General features: G+C 38.1%; 1 protein-coding gene across 1 annotated transcript in view; it reads left to right on the top strand.

The window, feature by feature from the left end:
* LOC114467636 (ERC protein 2-like) overlaps nucleotides 1-22,510 on the top strand; it is a 172,339-nt gene that overhangs the window by 5,743 nt on the left and 144,086 nt on the right. The window contains exons 4-6 of the mRNA XM_028454087.1: nucleotides 10,154-10,228; nucleotides 12,913-13,068; nucleotides 16,572-16,739. Coding sequence (XP_028309888.1) covers nucleotides 10,154-10,228; nucleotides 12,913-13,068; nucleotides 16,572-16,739 — 399 coding nt within the window. The remainder of the gene's footprint in view (nucleotides 1-10,153; nucleotides 10,229-12,912; nucleotides 13,069-16,571; nucleotides 16,740-22,510) is intronic.

Consider the following 22,510-nt stretch of genomic DNA (forward strand, 5'->3'; position numbering starts at 1 on the left):
CCTATTGTTTTTATATATAAAAGTGTGTGTGTGTGTGTGCGTGTGTGTGTGTGTGTGTGTGTGTGTGTGGGTGTGTGTACCTGGGAGTTGTGTAATGTAAACGTGGGGACAGAAAGCAGCTCAGCAGGTCTTATCAATGGGCCAGATTAACATAGGAGCAGCTCTAAGCTTGTTCATCCGTGCAGTTTTACAATCTCTCTCTCTCTCTCTCTCTGTCTGTGTGTGTGTGTGTGTGTGTGTGTGTGTGGGTGTGCGCTTGTACATGAGTTCAAGAGATTGTTTTTGCTCATATGACAAATGCTTATGCAGACTTTGTGTTACTGAGGATTTGTGATAAATGTAAATAATGTTTTTTTAAATCTTAAATGGGTCTTAAATTAAGATTTGTTTTTTATCTTGTCTGCATTTTCTTCATTATTTGACCCCAAAAAAGGAGTCACATGTTTTCAGGCTCTATATTTAATGTTATTATTTCTCATAATGATATATGAGCCGTTGTGCTTCTATGTGACACCACCAGCTCTCTCTCTCTCTGTTAGAAGAAGTAGGTAATAACAGAAAAAAGCACACTAAAGAGAGGAAATACAAATCAAACTTTATTTCAAGAATATAATTATTATGAGCCAGAGAGAGCTGAGCTACACCATAGTGAAGGGATGGAAAGGAAAGAGAGTAAATATAAATAAATAGAAACCACAATGAGTTAGAGAGTGTGTAGCTCATTAGAAGAGGAGGTGTTATGTTTTTGGAACAGAGGTGATCCGTGGTTGTAGCACAGGTGTACATGTGTGTATTCTCTGCCAGGAGGACGAGCAGTTGGCTGCTCTATTCTCCTCACTCCTGCTCTATCTATTTTTAACTCCTAAATCTTCTTAGCCTTTAATTTCTCTACCTCTCTGTCTGTGCGTGTGTGTGCGTCCTACGTCCGTGCACGCCCCTGATATTGTCTTATGTAATTTATGAGTTTTTATTTTTTTTGTGTGTGTTTTTTTTTCTTCTTTTTTCTGGTCATTGTACTGTTAGTATCCCTGAGTTTATGGTACCATGCTAGAATGGATACACTGTATGTACATTTGTTTATTTGTAAATTCATACATGCATACACATCTGGAGCCTATGAGCTTAGTGTCTCAAGTGAGAACACTCCCTCTCAGGGCGGCCGGTGGCTGATGGGAAATCTGCCCATGCCGGGTGTTTGGTCACACTAGTGATTAAGTCATAGTGCAGTAGTGTGGGTGTGTGAGCCCATGCTAATTTAACCACAGCTGTATGTGTGTGTGTGTGTGTGTGTGTGTGTGTGTGCGTGTGTAAGACTTGGTGTAATGTATGGACCAGACCATGATGTGTGTGTAAGAGGTGAGTACCTGTTCACACACGGTGTGTATTGTGCTATTTTTACCATAGCTGACAGCTTAACACATGCAGTGTTTGCTGTAGAGGAGAGGGCGGTGGCTGCGTCTGAGAGATGTGTCAGTGTGTCAGAGTGAGAGGGAGAGATGGCAGAAAGGCTCTGTTTTTCTAAGTCGACAGGTTGTGTTTGTCTACATATTAATGTATGATTAATGAGCAAAACACTCTGAATCCCCCTGACTGAAAAGAGAAACCTATGTTGATCTTTCTTTTTCCCAGACTAAGGGGTTTCTTTCGGTCTTTTAAGGAGTAGTACAAGGATGTATATGGTCCCATCTTAAGGACAGCTGAGTTGATATTATGATTTGTTTTGTCTGTTTTTGAATAAAAAGGCTTCTGCTGTTTTTAACATTTTCCCTTTCGTTGGCCAAGAAACTCTTGGTTTAGTGACACTCTTGTTTTTTTTTTAACTTTAGGAGGTAATAATTTCACTGTTATTTGTTTGTTTGTCTGATTATGTGAAAGGTTCTTAACTGATTTTCGACAACATTTTGACCAAAGATAGACCTTACACAGTGTCGTGCCATGAGCAGTAGAGTAGGGTAGGCAGGGCGTTGCAAATCGAGACCACCAAAGTCAACACCAGTGACAATTATATATGTTTCTGCTGGCAAGTGTTAATTCAATTCAACTTTATTTGTATAGCGCAATATACAACAAAGTCATCTCAAAATATAAAATTCAAAATTAGAGAAAAAACCCAACAAAATCTACGTGAACAAGTATTTAGCCACCTAACAATATCAACATTGTAAAACACCATTAAAGAAACATAAACAATTATTTAATCTAGCCTCCATACTCTCCCAACAAGATATATCTCATGACACGGCAGCGCATCTGTTGTTTGTGTTGGAAACACAGAAACACGGAGAAAATGACAACAACAACTTGGAACAGCCTCAGTGAGGCGCATCCACAAAGCCAATCCTACCATTCACTGTAAAAAAATACGAACAATTTTCAGACCTTACCTTTGCTGAAGGTCTGGTAGCTCAGGTGTTGGTCTCCCATCTTTTAAAAGCTGTCGTTTGTGTGGCCTCCTCCTGCCTTTCAGAGGAGTGTGACTGTGCAGCATCTCTGCTGTACCAGGAAATAGCAGTATTTAGTCATTTAGGCTCCGAAAAGGACAAAATGTTGACACTTTCAAACTTATAGGTACTGTAGGCTATCAGAAATGGAAAAATAAAAAAATTCTAATTATATTATAATTAAAACATATAATTAAAATATCAATTCACCCTTGGGTAGGCACTGCCTACCTTGCCTACCCTGACTGCACGTCACTGACCTTACACCATGGAAGATTCCATTAAGTTTTTGGAGGGGATACAGGATTACATACTGATTTTGGATCAGTTATAAAACCTAAAAATTCCTATTTCTCATCTTTGGCGAATTTTCAAAAATTCACAATTGACAGATCTTTATGAAATTTTACCTAATTATGTCTGTTTGGTTCCTCAGTTACTCCACTGAGTTTAACCCGGATTGATCCGGATTGCTCATTTCATTGCTTTTCTTTTTTTCTTTTTTTTTTAAATGAGGGTGTCCATATACATTTAGACCAACTGTATTGTTATTAATTGGGATATGCATTTCTTACAAGCCTTTTCAGTTTGAAAAAGGCATGCATGCACACCCTGCACTTTTTGTCAGTGTGTCACAGTGCTACTTGTGTACACACACACACACACACACACACACACAACACACACACACACACACACACACACACACACACACACACACACACACACACACACACACACACACACACACAAACACACCCTCATTTCTCTGGGTAATTTAGAGACATGCATGATTTTGGATAGTGGGAGGAAGCTCATACACCCTGAGGAAACCCCACGCAAATAAGGAGAATATGCAAACTATACAGACAAATCAAAGTTTGTCCCACTTCATAGAGGTAGTGCCTCTGAGCAAGGCAGCGTTATGAGCAGAGTTTGTATGTTTTCCTCATTTTTTTTTTCTTGTGCAGTCCAAAAACATGCAAGTTTGGTGAATTTGAACCAATATTGTGCAGGTGAATGTATGTTTGTCTATATATATATTTATATTTATCCTATTTATCCTTTATTCTCTATCTATCCTTTATTTATCCCTCATCCTTTATATTTATCATTATTATTATTATTGTTGCTGGGTTGTTCTTTGTTTTTTTATTTTTTATTTTTGTTTGTTTTGTGCACCAACTACCAAGACAAATTTCTTGTACTGTCCTTAAAACTGTACATGGCCATTAAAAACATTTCTGATTCTGATTCTGATTGGCTGTCTATGTGTGTAAGCCCTTCATGGGACTGGTGACCATTTTACAGTCTACCTTACCTGTTGCCAGTAAGATGATTAAGCTGGACTGTCCTACATCCATGTCCATAAGCAGGATGATGATGATGTATAATAAAATATATGATGATAAACTCTCGATTCCCCATTTGTCAGTAAATGATGCTGTACCTGATTTGTCCATACAGGGGCAGTGTTGCATCACAATTTAGAAAAGTGGGGATTCACCAAGAATTAAGTTCTACATGATGGCAAACACACACTTTTGTACACATGCACGCACGCACACACACACACACACACACACAGAAGCACAAATCTGGTCTTAATTGACTCTCCCCAGCTGCCATGTCCCCGTAGACCCAACAATAACAGCCGCACTGCTGGTTTGTTCCTGCCCAGCCCTGACCTGCTGCTAAAGGCGTGCACACTCATACATACACATTCTCATCATAAGACTTGCAGATGGCATATCTGTTTTTATCCATATCCCAGTGTAGAAGTCACGAAGCCCATAGGCGCTCCAAATATACAGTAGAGTAAGGGCCCCGTTTTATGTGAAAGCGTTTTAATGAGTGTGCAATGTCAAACTGGTGTGTTACTGAACAAGTACATTTGTTGGAGTTGTGTAGTGTATTTCTTTTGCACAAACTGCCTCACAGCTGTAGCTTTTCGGCAGGTGTCGAGCTGATCCTTCAAATGTGATGCCAAATGACGAACCTTTAGGTGGTTTCGTCGAATGAAACATTTCATTTTTCTTCTGGTTTCCCTTTTTTTGGGGGGTGGGGCATTATTTTTTCCCCAGCAATCATTATTGATTTGGGTTTCTCTTTCAAAATGTGACACACTCCTCGCTTTAAAAATGACTTCTTAATGTAGGTGGGATATTTGGAGGTCAGTGTCCTTGTTTATCCCGTCTTGACCCTGATAAAAAGAAAAAAGCCTCACATTTTACTCTTAATTTTTGAATTTTAAAACAAAATTAAAAAAAAAAAAAGTATATATATATATATATATATATATATATATATATATAGATAATCCATTGATCAAAACATACACTGACATTTGAACCTTCTAGTTTGAAACAATAACATCTCCTATTGAAGTCCTTTGTAATTAACTGTATAAAGACTGTGTAAATACTATCAACTGTCACTTACTCGTGTAGCTGCACTAATGCTCACTTCAAGCTTTCAATGTGAATTCCACATAGTGGATAATGGCTGTGCTCAGCCAGTACTTGTACGCGTGGAAAACTTGGACACCACTACACACTTCAAACACACTTTCCCAAAACCAAGCAACACCTCCAGATTTTTCAGCAACGTTTGATTCCCTCACATTCTCCATCTCCAACAGCTTTTAGAAAACCTGATCACTGATATGTTTTCACGTTTTTTGGCTGGCCTGTGTGTTTGCATTATTTTCTCTTTGTGTCTCCCTGGTGTCGAGGAGATGGGAATATGATTGATGACTGTGCGCAGATGTGTGAAAGCTTGTGTGTTTTTGCACAGGGTCTGTACATGCTGTAGTTGTGCATGTGGTGCACATGACACCATTGCCTTGAGGCTGAAATTGAACTTTTTGACCGTATCCTTCATTCAGGATGCCGGCACTTATTGCTATAGTGTTACGTTTGATCCTATTCATACCATATGTCGAGCCCTATGACACATGTGCAGCAGAGAAAACGTCCTTTGATGATGCTCTGCTGAGCATGACTTAATTTCCCGCACTAAAAGACACAACAGTGTTGAGATCTTGATAAGACGCTAAAAGACACACTTTTTATACGAGGAACAGACAAATCTACACAGGCAGCCGTAGAGATGATCCACACACAGGGTGACAAGCACACACTCAGAGTGACACTTTATTACACATATGGTCAGTGGGAGATTAGCACTATGGCTGCAGTGTGAGAATGCCCGCCTGTGGGAGGCATGCTCTGACAGCAGTAATCCCTCCTTATCCACAAGTGAGTCACACAAGAGGATAAGATCTGTGTCTCATCCCATTTCAGCTACCTGACAAAGCTGAGAAGAATGTAAAGAATCTTTCAACCTGTTGCTTCTTCTTGCATAATGACTTTCACATCCTCAGACAGTCTGATCAGCTTCCTCCTCATCACTCAGACCAACGTTTTACTCCCCTTTTGAAATACGGAGATGGTGGAACCATTTTTGAAGTGAAATATTTTTGAACATTTTTGATAAAGCATATTTACTTAACTTGTATTCTCTAGTGTGGTCACTTAACAACCGTACAGTGTGCCATGGCACACTAGTGTGCTTTGAATCATTGTCTTGTGCGCCTTTCAAAATGTCAAATCTGATTAAAAAAAAAAAAAAAAAAGACTGCAATTTTGTTTTTTGCTCTCGATGGATGAACATTTTTACAAGGCAGGTATCAAACAGTTCTAGTGTCAGTAGGTGGCAGTAGATACACAATATGGCTGCAAAGTGGTGTAAATTGTTTGAGGAAGTGCAATGTGACTAATCTGTTCAAAAGTTTCTACAATGGGCCACGGATAGTGGTATTAAACTAATGTCATTTCTTTTGAAAACTATAAACAATATTAAAAATGTAGGAGAGCTGTGACATGAGGCAAAGCTCTCTTTGGTTATTAAAGAGCAACTGAACCCCTAAACCACTTTTTCTGCAGAATACATTTGTAATTGGGTATAAGGTAGTGTTGTTGATAGTCCAACTCTTGACTTTTTAGTATAAAGAATTTCTATTTTGGTGTACTGTATTTTCTTGTAAAAACCTAAGAGTGACTGCCCTCTATTGGTGTAAATCCAGCTATTACAATCACGTTTTGCTATTGGCTGAGAGTGGTGGTTTGTGAATTTTTGGTGGCTTCATAAATCAGGAACCACCCCAGTTGGCCCCGCCCCTCCTCTTAAAAACTAGCGTGGAAGTGTGTATTCACTGCCTGTTTCCGGCTAATCAAAATATTTGCAGCCATACTTTGACATGAAGGAAAAAGTACAGTTCATATGCAATCAAGGCATGTATATTTAAGGTTCACTCTCACTTTCTAATATTAAAAAACCACTATAACTACTAGAAACAGTAACTGCTGTACAGTGACTGGGCGTGACTTAACTGCTCCAGGAGCCCTGCCCATGATCAAGGCATTTTTTTTATTTCCAGCCTAGATGCACGTCAGTCCAAACCTTAGTCCATGGCTCAGTGTTAGAATGGGTCATTTAATAAACGAAGGGTTGGGGGTTCAATTCCGCTCTATCCAAGTCATTGTCATTGTGTCCTTGGGCAAGGCACTTTACTCACATTGCCTCGTTGGAATGGGTATGAATTGTGCATGGATGTTGGTTGGTCAGAGGGGCCGTAGGCGTGAAATGGCAGCCACGCTTCTGTCAGTATGCCCCAGGGCAGCTGTGGCTAGATTGTAGCTTATTACCTCTGGTATGACTGATGTGAGTGACTGGTGTGAATGATCGATGGTTTCTGTATGGGCTTTGAGTCTCCTTGAAAAAAGCTCTATACAAATATGAGATTTTATTATTATTATTATTATTAGTCTAAACCTTTGAGTTCCTCTTAATGAAAAAGTGTGTGTGTTACATTCTAACATGTACTTTATGGTGGAGTTCAAAGTAGAGCAGCTGCTCCTGCCTTGACAGGAGCAGTTGGCGGTGGTGCACCTTGTTTAGGCACTCCAAGGGGTAATATGGCACAACAAAGACTTGGGGTGAGCAGAAATCTAATCTCATCTCATCAAGATACACTTTAAACTGCAAATATTTTGACTCTTTGTTCGTCCTTTGCTAAATTAAAGAATCAAAATGAATTGGTAAATAAGAGCACCGAGAGGCAATCACCAAATCTCCTCTTTGGCAGTTTTCTGAATCAGTGATCTGATCCTAATCATGGTACCACGATCATTCATTCTTCAAAGGCTTTGAAGGTTTTTTTTCTAGCCCAATTTAAACCGATACAGTAGGTCCAAATGTATGAACCTTTTTTTTCCTCAAAAAAATTGGAATGAAATTTGTAATGCAGCTCAGATCCAGATGAAACTTGGTGGGGTAACCTGACATAACTGAGTCAACTTTCATAAAGATTGGTCAAATATGAACTGAAATATAAACTTTTGAAATTTCGCCAAAGATGAGAGATAGGGATTTTAAAAAAAAATTAAAATCTAACAGTATATTGATCCTGATCCCCTCACAATTTAATGGAATCTTCCAGGGCCTAATGCCTATCTTTGGTTCAATTTTGGTCAAAATTCATTAAAGCTGCAGTATGTAGAATAATGAGACTTGTATAGAAACAATCATGCTTCCCCTCCCCTCTCTGTTTCCAAACCCATCGTCCCTTACAGGTATCGTTTTTAACGCGCATAACTGTGGAGCCCTTTGCAACTTTTTTCTCAAGAGAGACTAGTGACGAATGTAGGGATTTCATCTTGTGTTATTGGAAAGTTTTCTGATGTCTTAGAGACATGAAAGTACGTATCACTCGCTGCTGTAAGGACAGTAAGAGTCTCACAGCCTCTCCTATGCCACAAAGCTCACACGTAAACAGCCGCAGCGATGCCAACACTCCACGTCCAGACTGCAAATCAATCGTACATGTTCTCTCAACCATGGATATCTTTCTCTTAGGTTTACAAGCAATTTATCCCATCTGTTATTGCTCTCCCTCTGACTCGGTATGTGGGGCAGACTGCACGCAGACTCAAAGTGGATCACGCGCAGACCACCACACACCACATACCGAGTCAGAGGAACCTCCATGAGGCAGTTCTGCCCGAATAAGTTTGGGACTTCAGACTGTTGCTTCTCCATGTCAGTCTTCCTTTTTTTCTCTCACTTTGCCGTGTAACTGCTGTGCCTAACGCCTCAATGAGGACTTCTGCTAGAAAGTCCACCATTGCACTTTAACTATGAATGGTACTTGAACCTGTTGACTTCAGTCGAGCAGCCATTAGTAAAGCTCATAACAGCTCATGGAGCACTCTGTTTGGAAAAAAATCTCTAATTGGCTGAAATCTAGCATCACGCTCCTGGATTTCTAAAGCGTAAATATAAAGCCAAGAGATGGAGAAGATGTTTAGTGTCCACTCAAAACACTTTGAATTGCAATGTGCTCAAAAGTGATAATAGAATTTTGACCAAATGACGCCAAAATATCACAAGTAATATCACCGAAAGCTTTCCGTGAAATTTAGAATACTGTATAAACCTTTACATTTGAAAAGCTAAATAAACAAAATTGAAGTTGAATGAACAAAAGCCTTGTTATATCATGAGATGATGGCACAATTTTTGCAACTATATTCCATCAACTAATATCCCAAACTTGCTCAGTATGCAGTGCTTTTTGCAAACCTACACAATATCCTGAAAGTAAATTCTCTATATATGGGCTGAAGTGGTCTCTTAAAACTTTGACTGGTCCCTGTGGTTCAGTACAGACAAATCTGGGTGGGAATTTATCTGGCAGTGACTGGCACCACTGGGGTACCCCTCAAGTGAGGGCGACTCCCTCTTTACCACAGCCAAGTAACCCCCAACCACACTGTAGCTGAGCTGCTTGGTGGTCAGGGGATCAGACTGTGGTTGTGTTTGGTGACGCTAGAATGTGTATATATACGTATACATATACTTGTCCAAAATGCAAAAATGAACAAGTGATACTTCACATGCTGGATGAATGTTTGAATAGGATTTGAATAATGTGGGTAAAACACAACCTTATGTATTTTATTTGGCGTTTTTGCCTCTTCATCAAATTCCCATGGCCTCAGTGGGATATCTCAGGTTATCATGATCTGTGTGGATATGGTAGCTTGGATGCCTGTTTGTTTGTGAGAGCTTATGTGTGGGCAAAGCTGTGGGTCAGAGCCGCCATTAATTATTGATAGAAAAAGCTAAACGCGTCTGCCGGCAGAAAGTGTTGCTAAGCAAACGCTTTAGCGTGCCAGAGATATCTGCGGGAGAGAAAACTAGTGAGAGATAAGGAATCGAAAAAATCTAGACTGAAGGAATGACTGAGACTGGTTAACACGAGCTAAAGATGAGCGAGCGTGTTTCACCTGCTTGAGAATCAAGGAAATAAACAGGACTGAGGAATGGACACCCACATCAACTGTCAGTGATGGACAAAAGTCATCCGGAGAATATTGGACAGAACACCACCTGTGGGATCAAATAGCAATAGTTTTCTTGTAACTTAGCAAAATATGCTTTTCTTATTGGTTACATGCATGGTTATGATAGGTGAGTTGTTTTTTTGACAAAAAAATATTCGAGAGCGATGTAGTTGAGAAAAAGGACTGCTCGAGTAACACTGGGACTCCTAAGAGAGGGGCAGGGTATCTTCTCAAGTGCGTTTAAAGCGTTGAGCGCTCAAGATGATGAGCCGACAGGCTTATTTTTACCGGGTTCCTCCTCAGGAGCTCCATCGTAAGAACCAGCTCCAGGCTGATCCAGCCAAGACCCGAGCTCTGCAAACTGTCATTGATTTGAAGGTATGATGATATATATATATTATAGTGTGCAAAGGAAAGAATGCATGAGGCAGTTTTTATTTGAAATTTATCGATATCTTTATTATCATATGTCGATTGATTGATTTAGTTTCTTTTTTAAAAACTAAATCTAATGTTGCATTTTTGTAGCTTTATCCTGCAACCTTTTCTCTGGTTTATTGTTGTGTCATATCATACAGAACGTGAATCATAGATGAGCCCTGCTGTAATGTGAGCAGTAGCAGAGGCTCAGACCTGTGTGCAGGGGCTGACACAAACACATAGGCATCAACGTTGTGAAGAACATCGCCCCTGTTAATGAGCATCTGTATTGTGGCCATGCTTAAGTAAAGTCCATTATTGGCTCATGCAGTGTCAGGCACTTATTCAATTTGTTTCAAATGTCACATATGGAAGCTTTCACTCCCATCTCTGCCCTTTGAAGTCATTTTTGCTGTGAAAAATGCAGTTGACTCCACATGTGTCTGCATCCACACATGCGCGTGCACGTGCACTTACACACACAAGGGCTTGTTCCAAAAGTTGCTCTTTTACAACAAAACCGCAGTTATTTTTCACACATATGTGCCTATTAACAAACTGCACATGTGTGAGCCAAGGATGCTTTCACTGCCATAAACAGATAAAAGAAACCAAATTTATGGATATGAGTAAACAAAAAACTAGTACTCAGTAACTACCTTTATTGAGAGAATGGCGGCTAAACGTAACAATCTGATACTTCCTCTGCTTATGTAGCATTGCACAATGAACGTGAAGTCTTTTTTTTAAATGTTGCATGGATGGAACTGTTGACAATCTATTTTTACTTTTTATTTTAATAGACATTGTTTTCTTTTATTTTTTTCTGTTATTGCCTCATCTAAGTGGTGCATATTTCTACTTTGTAATTACAGAACACCAAACCCTCTTTCTGTTTTGACCCCGATGTTGTCTGGCAGGTACAGTTACTCTGCTCATTTTATTTTCTTTCCCTTCACTCTGCTTAGTCTAGGTACAGACATTTTATACAATATAAATATATATATAATGTTCTATATTACTGTACCTTCCTCTTGTAATAAGTAACTCAAGAGTGTTGTGAAGATCCATCATATATGGAAAGTGTATGGTTTTCTGTTTTTGACTGTTACAAGTAAAGCATGACGAGGGCAGATATTGGGGGCTTTAAAAGCCCCAATTTATCTTCCGATAACCATTATATTGGTTGATAGATGAAATAAGAACATCGATAAACACAGGATATAGATTGTACATGAACTCAAATAATTTTTGAATATCCCCAAAAATATTTGGGGCAGTAGAAAACTACTAAAATAAAATAAATAACTTCAATTACTAACACTGTCAGCACAAGGACTGCAAAGTGACTAATAAATAAGAAGCAAACTTGTGCAAACTGTATTTCCGGAATACAGTGTAAAAGAAATATTCAAAATAAAGTTGCTAATTTTGCCAATATTAAACATTGATGAATCAAAAAAGGCAAAAAAACAAAACAAAACAAAAAAAACACAGTAAACAATGAACTTGTGCACTTCTCACAGTGTTGTCATTTTGTAATAATTACTGCTAATTCAAAAGTGGCAGCTTATATAATGCAGATGCAACAGAATTCCCATGCTGCACAAAAGTCCATACATTAGCTACGTACAGTATTAGAGACTAACCGATTATTACAAATTACAATTTCATTAAGCAGACGCCTCTATCTAAAATGACGTACATAACAAACAGTTTGGGTTAAGGGACATGCTCTACATCCCACAGTGATGACCCAGTTTGGATTTGAACCAATGACTATCTTACAAACCCGCTTCCCTAACTGTTACGCCACAGTGTGTGAGTATGGTTTACTTACTATTAGTTCAGTCATAATTAATGGAGGCAATTTTTTACACTCTGTCATGGTTTATTTTATTCTATCCATTATCCATTATTGAGGCAAGGACTGGTAACAACCTGTTAATAATTGTTAATTTGAAAATGTGTTGGCAGTTTTCAAATGTGCTTATGTACTATAAGCTCTTGGTAATTCCGAGGATTTTGTTTTGGTCTCAACAGTCCCTGCAGACACCTTTCCACGGACTTACACATTATATATCTTCAAGCATTCCTAGTTGGAAAATAGGTGCTCTAATAGTTTCAGCTCTGCGGGGCTGATGTCAGAGGATGTAATAGAGGTCAGATGCTTACACGTTGCCAGTGGTCTTTGCTTATGGCATCATACAATGTGCTTCCAGTTATTCAATTAACTTCCTCTTCTTTTCCAAGGTTTAGCATTTAACGCATGTCTGAACCCATGCAGCAAAACTAACCTCAAGACCTGTTCGTAACAGACCCTTCCATTCACTCAGAAATACATATATAGTACACCATGTACACAACTGCCAGTCTAGAGATTGGCCCCATTTTTCCAGACATGCCTCCCAATGTTTTAGTAGATATAGCATACTATGGACATGCTCAAAAACTCACTTTTCAAATAAGTCAGATTATCACAAGTTCAGAATAAATGTAACACATTAGAATAGCATTTGTAAAAAGAGGATTAACTAATACAATACAAAAAGGGATTACACACTTCAGACTTTTATGGACTTTCTTATGTACAAGTACTCGGTTGTTGTTAACTGTTTGCCTGCCTACTGTTACTGGTGCAGGACACCAAGATCTCCTCCCTAGAGAGGAACATCAGAGACTTAGAGGATGAGGTCCAGATGTTAAAGACAAGCGGCCTGCTGCACACTGACGACAGGCACGATGACCTCAAGCAGGCGGAGGTCTACAAAAGTCATTGTAAATTCATGAAGTCCAAGGTAGAATGTCCCTGCATGCCATCTGAGACGACTCTGTGATGCATGATCTGTGGCGAGCATGCCTGCATACATTTTTTGCATGGGAACCTGTTCATGACTTTGACATATCAAAACTGGTGCTAGGATATATATATATATATATATATATATATATATATATTTTTTTTTTTTAAATTATAAGATGGATGATGCAGTATGATGTATATTTTTCAAAGTTTTCCCATTATCCCATCATGTTCCATGTGACTTATGCATTATTTTTTAGGAAAAATGTAACAAAATGTTCATCTCTTGCTTTTTTCCTACTGTCCTAAATTGCGTTGACAAAATGTGTATGAGCTTGGCTTTTTCTAAAGGTTTATTAAATAAATAATAGGATTGTGTGGTAGAGGTCATCTAATGAAGCTATAACTAGCCCATCGTTCCTGATGAATTGATGGTCTTTTTTTGGTTTATTAATGGTACTCTTTGTAGGACTTGTTTGTCATTGCATCGGGGAAGTTCCTGATGCAATCATAAAAGAGATGTTTTAATGAATGAGGCTCGGACAGATGAGTGTGTGCTTGCGACCTACCGAGGAATGGAGGGAAGAGGTCTCTCCTCACCCTTGCTGACCTGGATTTGATATGCATCCCTCTCCCACGTCTCATCTCTCTGTGTACAGTCACACAACAACACCCGTTGCCTGTGTTCCTGTGTGCACACATTCTCACAAATTCACTCTACATCCTTGGAGTGTTTGTGCTCCTGGTCTATCAGCAGTGGTGTGGATTGGTGTTGAGTGGATGCAGTGATAAGAGAAACCAGAGAGGACAACGTCCGTGTCCTCTGGTTTCTTCTTTAAGCTTTGATCTACTTAAACATCCAAAGATTACTTGGCAGAACATAAAAATAGTTTAAGAGGAATCATCCATTTGGCCTTTGGTTTTTAATCTAATCTGAACGAAAATATTAACATGGCTTTTCATCTAAATGAGTGTTGCTTTCACAAAACTGTTCACGGAGTTCGTGAAACTGCGACAAAAATGACTGATGTAAATTTTTTGTGCATGTCAACACAATTTCCACATATTTTTGTGCTGTGCAGTACAAATTTGTCTGGAACTGCTAAAAACAAATTGCAATCTAATGTATGTCAATGGGATTTATCACCGTTAACCATAACCCTAACCACACAGGCGTCAAACTCATGGCCCGGGGGCCAAATTCGGCCCTTTGGAATATTCGATTCGGCCCGCAGGAGAAAGTAAAAATGACAGAGAAAACACGAATCATTGTGTAAATGAAACTCAACAATATTTGAAGGGGCTCACAGTTTTCCCAGTGCTTTTATCACATGATTGCAGTCATTTTTAATGTTAAACTGTTGAAATATTTCAATTTTCCTCAACTTATAACATAACATTTTCCTTAATTAAATATAAATTTGTCCCAAAACTTGGACATTTGAAATGAAGATCCTGTTGGAACTGATATCTGTCACTTATTGCTTGGATATTGTCGGTTTCTTACATATTTTGTCATATGTATACGTTTAAGTGCAAACTAGGGAACAAAAATCTTGAAAATACTAATTTTCCCTGGATAAAATCTGTGGCACACTTAAGATAAAGCCGCTTTGGCCCCTTAACTAAAATTACTTTGCCACCCCTGCCTTACCAGATAAGATATTTTTGCATAAAACAACTTCCAATTGACACACGAGTTTGAAAGTCGTGTTCCGCAACACAAAACGAATGCAGAAATCGTGTTGACGTGCACAAAAATTGAAACATTCCTTCACATTTCCCTGTGAGACTGTGTTGGGCTGAGTGGTGTGAAAGGGGGTGGCAGGCCACAGTTTAGTGCTGTAGTTTAGCAGCTTTTGCTATCTTCTTGTTTCTGTGTCCCTGTAGGAGCAGATCTTTTCACCCTGTGTGCCTTCCATCAGACCGTCACCCACCTTCTTCCACCCCATCCAACAGCCCTGGATCACAGAACAATCAGAAGTACCCCCTCTCTTCTCATTAGTGCTTCTCCTCTGTCGTTTCATTCATAAGCAAATTCTGTTTGGTCAAACATAGTCCGTGGGCTAGAAGGGCCCACCTTGAACCCCCCACAAAAATAACAAAGTGGGTTTTTTATGGAAGCATGTTATGTATATTGAAATATTCTATATGTTACCAATGTGAAAAATTGGGTCTCACTAACTTTTCAAGGCAGTATATGTGTGACTGTTGCCAAGTAGTGTGCAAAAAAAAAACCCCTCAAAATGTTTCTGTGAGACCCCTCTACCCTTTGAAACTAGTTTTATGCAAATGAGATTATTTAGTAGGTCACCAGAGGTCAAAAGGTCACCGATTTGTGTTGGGTTGCTTAAAATTGGGCACTCCTTGGTGAATCCAACTATGACCAACAATTACATGCAATATTCTTTTGGAATTCTTTATTTTGTATCAAATTTAGTGTAATAGCCCAATGTAAACAAAGCAGTAACATTTTATCTTGTAAAGGATAAAATTACTCAAACTGTAAGAAATAAGGGGGTCAAAACACTCCTTAAAGTAGGATTTTATCAACATGAGTTTGTTACTTCATAATCAAATTGAAATCATGAGACTGATATGCTGCCTTGTTTTGTAGCAATTGTTGCGACACGACTTTTGTTAAGCAAAGTAAAAATAATGTGTGATTAAAAGAACATGTCAGCCTTTTTGTTTTGTTAATTGTACTTGGCACTTGATGAATTGCTTACATAATTCTTTAAAAATGTTTGTAAAGTACCTTGACTTAAATTATCTTTTATCCCTTTTTTCCATTTAGGGCGAATATTTTAAGAAGGTGAATTGGTTTGTTTTATTCGTAAACAACTTTAAAATAGTCTAAAAGATTTTACAAAGAAAAAATAGTGATACAGTATGATTTTTTTTCCATATTGTCCCACCCCTAAGACGAACAGAAAAAGGGCTAATTTATGGAGTCACTGAAAAATACTGCTTATTATTATTATCTAAAACTGCACCAACTTGGCAATTTTTTTAGCACGCTCCTTGGTAACAGTCACCCGTATACTGCCTTGAAAAGTTAGTGAGACACAATTTTATGCATTTTAACATATAGAGAATATTTCAATATACATAACAATCTTCCAGAAAACTCCGACTTTGTCAATTCTAGGGTGGTGCAAGGTGGGCCCTTCTAGCCCATGAACTAACAACTTTATCTTAAAATCCTTGCTCTGGTCTTTGGCTTGGTCTCTTACCACTCTGACCACTTTGATGGTTCTTTTTTGACTCGGCTTCTCATCTTTGTGCCTTGAGTAGCAGTTTTTGTCCCCCCCCCCTGCTGCCAGTCAGGATGTCAATAGTTATGAATGCATTTTACACCATTTAGGAAAGATTAGTATTGAAAGTGTGTTTTTTGGGCATTTTATGTTTCCATTTAAGACGGAATACATTTTTTTTTTTTTTAATGTGCAGGATTCTGCATATGCATATGATGGAAAAATATGTGTGATTTTTCAGATCGAGCAGTTGAAGCAAGAGCTGAACAGGAAGGAATCAGAGATGCAGGCCCTGCAAACCAAACTGGAAGCACTGACCAATCAGAACTCGGACTGCAAGCAACACATTGAGGTGCTAAAAGAGTCACTCGCAGCCAAGGAGCAACGCGCCAACACACTGCAGACAGAGGTCAGTGTGCATACACAGACACGTGCATTGATGCTCAGTCACACGCAGACACATGCACAAATTGTGACAAACATTGTCAGACAGTATCATCCGGAGATGGATTAACACTTGTTAGTTTGTAAAGTGAAGAGAGATGATGAACAGATATGGAAACCTTATATAAATGAATGAATGGAGGACTAGCTGTCATCATATCTGATTTTGTTAGTTATATTCTTTAACAGGGTTATTTTGATAACATATTTCAGTGTGGTAGGACAAGTACTAAACACCTAACTGTAAAATTGGATTCAGATTATTATTATTATTTAAAAATGTTTTGACTGCACATGCTATTGATGGTCAACTATACATGTAGAGCAATCTTTTTGGGACAGCTATGTATGTTTTATTCTTGCAATAAACCAAATACATTTATTTTATTGCCTAAGGAACGGAAAGCTAAACTTTATTAGAGGGAATATAAAAAAAGAGGAATGATTGACGCCAAGCTACGTTGTTGTGCTGTAAGTATAATGTGATGTAATGTTCAGATTGGATTATATCACCTGCATCTAAAATCTCTGATATAAATGATCCGATACAAGCAGTCCGCACCACCAGCATGTCTTGCCATTTTATGTATATATGTACATATATATGTACATATATATATATGTTTTTATTGGATTTATTGAGGTTCTTTTTCAGAGTGTGCTATTTTTTATGATATTAAATTGTCAAATATTCTTTTGTTTGATTTTAAAATGTATTTAGCCCATTGGTAAAAAATAAACAGGTCACTTTTTCTCATACCTATTATGCTGACTATTGTTCTCTGAGTACGGTAATATAACTTGATCAAGCCTTTTCTAACATTCCAATCCACTCTACAAAATAAGCCACAAGAATAGATGAAAGAGTTGTGATGATATCGTATAGGATCGATATTGGTATCAGCCATTACTCAAGGCTGCACTATCGTATCGACAGTTCAGCTGATCAACCATCCCTGTGTTTTTTTCTACATAAAAAAAACAGCCGTTGTGTTTCTACCTTAGATTGTTGCTCATTCTGCATTGCACATTGAGGTGGATTGAAACAATGTCCTCTAATGTCCTCCTTTTCATTCCAGTGGGTGTTTGTGTAGGTTGGTCAGTCAGCTGTAGAAATCTGGCCGCTTTTTCTAAGCTTTCTGGCTTTTAATGATTTTATCACTGCTGTTTAGGAGAATGTAGGTGAGTTCTACCTAGAAACACGGAGGTCTATGTTTGAGGGGTTGGGGGTTGGCAGCTGTTGAGTACCACTTAGCATTTTTCTCCATCAATCCCCAGACTTGGAACTGATACTTTAGATCTCTTTGTGCAGTCTGCAAACTATATCCACTCATCATTACAGGAAGCAATTTGGGCCAAAATTAGACCTAATTGTCCATACATGTGCAAAGGAATTCTGGCTCTTGTTCTGCAGTTTGCAGAATACATCATACTCCATGGAATTGTTTATTCTGGTGGATGCATGTGTTTTTTTGTTGTTGTTTTTTGTTTTTTTTGTTTTTTTTTTTGTTTTGCATCGCTGTGTTGCAAAAATAGCAGATACTGTTTTATTACAAACATGGTAATGTTTTATGCTCTTCAGCCATTACTTTTTTTTTTTTTGCAGGAAGATTGTTGAAAAGCCCTACCAAATCAATTACAGAATAACTCTTTAAATCCTAAAATTTGATGTGTTCCAGGTGCTAAATGGACAGCAACTGAATCACTGTTTGGGATGCTTCAGGGGTTGTAGTATAACAGTATAAAATGCAAATATAAGTCATTTTATTCAACTAAAATGTCAAGTTTTTGACAGCAAAACCAAAACTATTCAATTCAACTTTATTTGTATAGCGCAAATGACAACAAAGTCATCTCAATGCGCTTATGAAATTGTAAAATTCATAATAAGAAAGAGAAAACCCAACAAGATCCACATAAACAAGCATTTAGCGACAGTGAGAAGAAACAACTCCCTTTTCACAGGAATAAATCTCCAGCAGAACCAGGTTCAGAGGTAGCAACCATCTGCTTTGACTGGTTGGGGTTAGTGGACAGAAGGACCAACAGAACAGGATAGAGAGATAGAACATCAGAGTGTCCCAGACTAGTTGAGCCGTGAACCACAGATCATTAACCGCCATCATCAGCTTCACGACACCTGAAACAGAGAATAGAGAGAAGGGCGAGGAGAAGGCACTGACTGCAGAAAAACATGATACACTATTATCAGGGCAGTCTGCCTTGGCCTTGGGCCTCACTCCCAGTGGCCTAGTCAACACTTATTGTAAAGGTGACGAATCTCTTCTCGTTTATTGGTGAGCTAACAGCGACTCCGTAAATGTGACCGTTCACAGACGAGCCCATGTCTGCTCTAGCAATTAGGTTATGATATGATTCAGTCCTGTTTATGTGGACTGTAAATCATGACCAGCTACATCAGAATTTGAATCTCTTTCCATTTATTGAACCAATAAATGCGACCATTTACATACAAGCCCATGTCTGCTCTAGCGATTAGATTATGTTATGATTCAGAACTAGACAATATTGATTTGCCTTTGGTTGCAAAATATAATTCAAACTGTTTAATAGTAGTTGTATTCATCATAAAGACCAGTTTTAACACATCACTTGTAACAAACGTAACAGAAGTAAGTTTGTTTTGATAATTTTCTCTTTGTCTATTTGTGTGTGCATAATGCATATGACAGAAGGACTGATGTTGTGTTGTCTATTCTGAATTTTGGATAGATATTATAATGTGTAACCCATCTTCCTTTTTCTCATTGTTTATAGATCAACTTTAATCAGTCTAAATACAAATGATCTTTGCAGTGAAACAAAAACACTAAGTTAACCAAATGTGACATAGAACTGATGGACAGCTGTGTTGCAGCCTATGTTAAAGTAAAGGTTTTTAACATATTTATCGGGCAAATGGCAGCTGTGGATTTACTAGGCAAAGAATGCAAATTGTGATAACTATACGTAAAAGTCTTACTCACTGAGGCCAAACCAGGGACTGGATCTGTTGTTACTGCTTTTTGCTCACATACTGTATCAACACTGTACCAGCGTTTATGTAATGGAGCTTATTGTGTAGGTTATGTTCATTTTACAAATAGTTACAAAATTACTGGCAAGTCATTCTTTATCACAAATATGTCTTTACTGGTCAAATAGATCATACATTTACCCAAAACTTTGGAAATTAATCTACCTTCTTGATTGTTGTGAACGAGCTGGTCATGTTCAGATTTTATTTATTTTGTGTGTTTTTCCGGCCTGTCAAGTGAGCATCTCATGTTTTCCTGTCAATTTGTAGTGCCTTGAAAAGCGTAGTTTAAAAGCAAAACAAGGTGTTAAAATCAATAGTTTTTCTCTCTATCCCTATCGTGGTCCACAACTATTCCGGCCTTATCTTCAGTACAATTTCCCACTATTGAAGTGGATTTGTCCCCTACAGGAAATGTCTTGGCTTTCCTGGACTAAGTGGGTAAACCACAGTATGAGTACAGATACTTTGTCCACTTTAGTGGCACAGATAACATTCTGCATTCCGATGCGTGTCTGTCTCTAATTTAAAACCATCCTTCTGTTTACTAATTCAAACTTTCTTCCTTCTGTTACGCCATCAGTTTAATCTTCCCTACAACTCTTTTAATATTCTCCATTATCTTGTAATGCATCCTTCTTATTTTGTCCTATTGCCAAAGACGCTCGTCCCCAAAAGTCCTTCGCATTAGAATGAGAATAAGAAAAAAAAAAAAAAATGTAGCTACCGAACAGAGCTGGAAATGTGAGCGGATAAGTTGGAAAATGGAAGTAGGATTTATTGTCAGTCAATCGCAGAGACTGAATCTGTTTCTGGATAACTGGGAAATTCAGAGAACAATGCGTACGTGCTTGTGACGATGGTGATGTCTGTGGAATATTAACCCTTCAATCCAGTACATTTTTGTGACCCTTGTGCACTGATCAGGACAATACAGGGTGTAATGATACTCTAGCAGATCAGGTAACCTATCAGAGACCTTCCTGCATTTTTAATCAGCCCTCAACAAACCCAGCCCGTGACGCAGTATCTATGACTTTCTGTAGTTCTCTGAAAGGATTGTTTTGAGTTTCAAAAGCAAAGCCAAATTAATTAATATTAAAATAAGTAATATAATTTGATTTAGCGTCTTACTCACATGCTTTCTCAAACAGGGAAAAACCGCTGAAAAGTTCTCTCATTAAATACAAGTTTTCTGGACAAAGATAATAAATCCTATCATATGCTGCTCTGAAAGCACAACTCAATACCATTAAAGTGGTTCCACTAATCTTGCATGCTCACTGCTCACTTCATTTAGATGAGGTTCACAGTTTGCTGGAGCTATAACTCGGATAAGGACACAAGGCAGGGTTGTGTGTCTGCTTTATGGCTAACTGTCTGAGACAATAACAAGCACTACTGTCTCCTGGGGTCACTTCAAAAATTTGAAGTTACAGTTTGCTAACAGTGGGACGATCCTATATAATAGACAATAATGGGCTCAGGATACAACACAGTAATCTTGGAAAGGGAAAATGAATTATGCTTTTATTTGACTTTAACTCTGGGCATACTTACTTAATCTGGGTATGACCTTTTTAACTCAATACGAATATTAAAATCAAGATAAACATTAGCATAAAAAGACTATTTTTTCTTATAAAGTACAAAAAGTACCTCACATTGAAACTTTCTTTTGAGAAATTAAAAATATCAAGAGATGCTGGGACATATTTTTCAACCCAAACATTTACTGAGCCACACCTCACTGACAGCTTTGGTAAAATTCCGGAGAAAGATTGCAGTATACATTTTATTTTACTGAGCTAACTGCTGCCATCTACTGACATGGGGAATATGAATTGTCTCTCTCTACAAAGATGAACACCCTTACCTTAATTTGTAGAGACATAAGAGCATTTATAAAATTACAATAAGATGGCAACAGACATCAAAAAAACATACATACCTACCTAAATCATATTGCTCCTTTTTGCCCTTGCTCCACATTTTGAATACTTCTGCTTTTTGTTTGTAATTCTAATCCCATCAGTGGCCAATGTGTGTCTGTGCTATCTGGTTCTAGATGTTTATGTGGAAATATTGGACAAAACTGTGTGTAAGCAATCTCAGAATTGTGTCATCTGAATTTAGCCATCGATATTGTTATGACCCTAATCTAACATGTAAATCAAGGGTTTTAGTAGCCGCAACATATAAAAGGAGAATTGAAAACCTTGAGAAACACATTAGGAGTTATTACCATATTTTCCTTAATGCTGCGTATTATATTGTATTGAATGTTTTTAGCAGACATTGGACAACTCAGTTGGGTCAAAAATGTCATTCTTTGGTTTACATTTTCCTCAGCGTGTAGGTTGATTACTAGCCACAAGAAGGAAGTTCTGACTTGACGTCTACATAAGTTCACAACTCCAAGTGCAATTTAAATACAGGAAATATGCAGTAGTGCAATATTTGATCATTTGTTCCTCATCATAGAGCAATAGTGTGAGAAGCTTCAGCTGCACCCTTTTTTTTTTTTAAATACGTTTTTGCAATGTAGCAATATGTCTGTATTTAAACAGAATACTGTCTGAGCTGTTTTTCTTCTTCAGATGTGACCTCAAACATCTTGGGTTCTCTTTCATCGCTGGTGTTTGCTGTGGGCCTGCCAGAAGACCTCTACAGAGTTTTGATTTTGAGGTTTACATGTA

Source organism: Gouania willdenowi, chromosome 7 (assembly GCF_900634775.1).
Source record: "Gouania willdenowi chromosome 7, fGouWil2.1, whole genome shotgun sequence".
NCBI lineage: Eukaryota > Metazoa > Chordata > Actinopteri > Blenniiformes > Gobiesocidae > Gouania > Gouania willdenowi.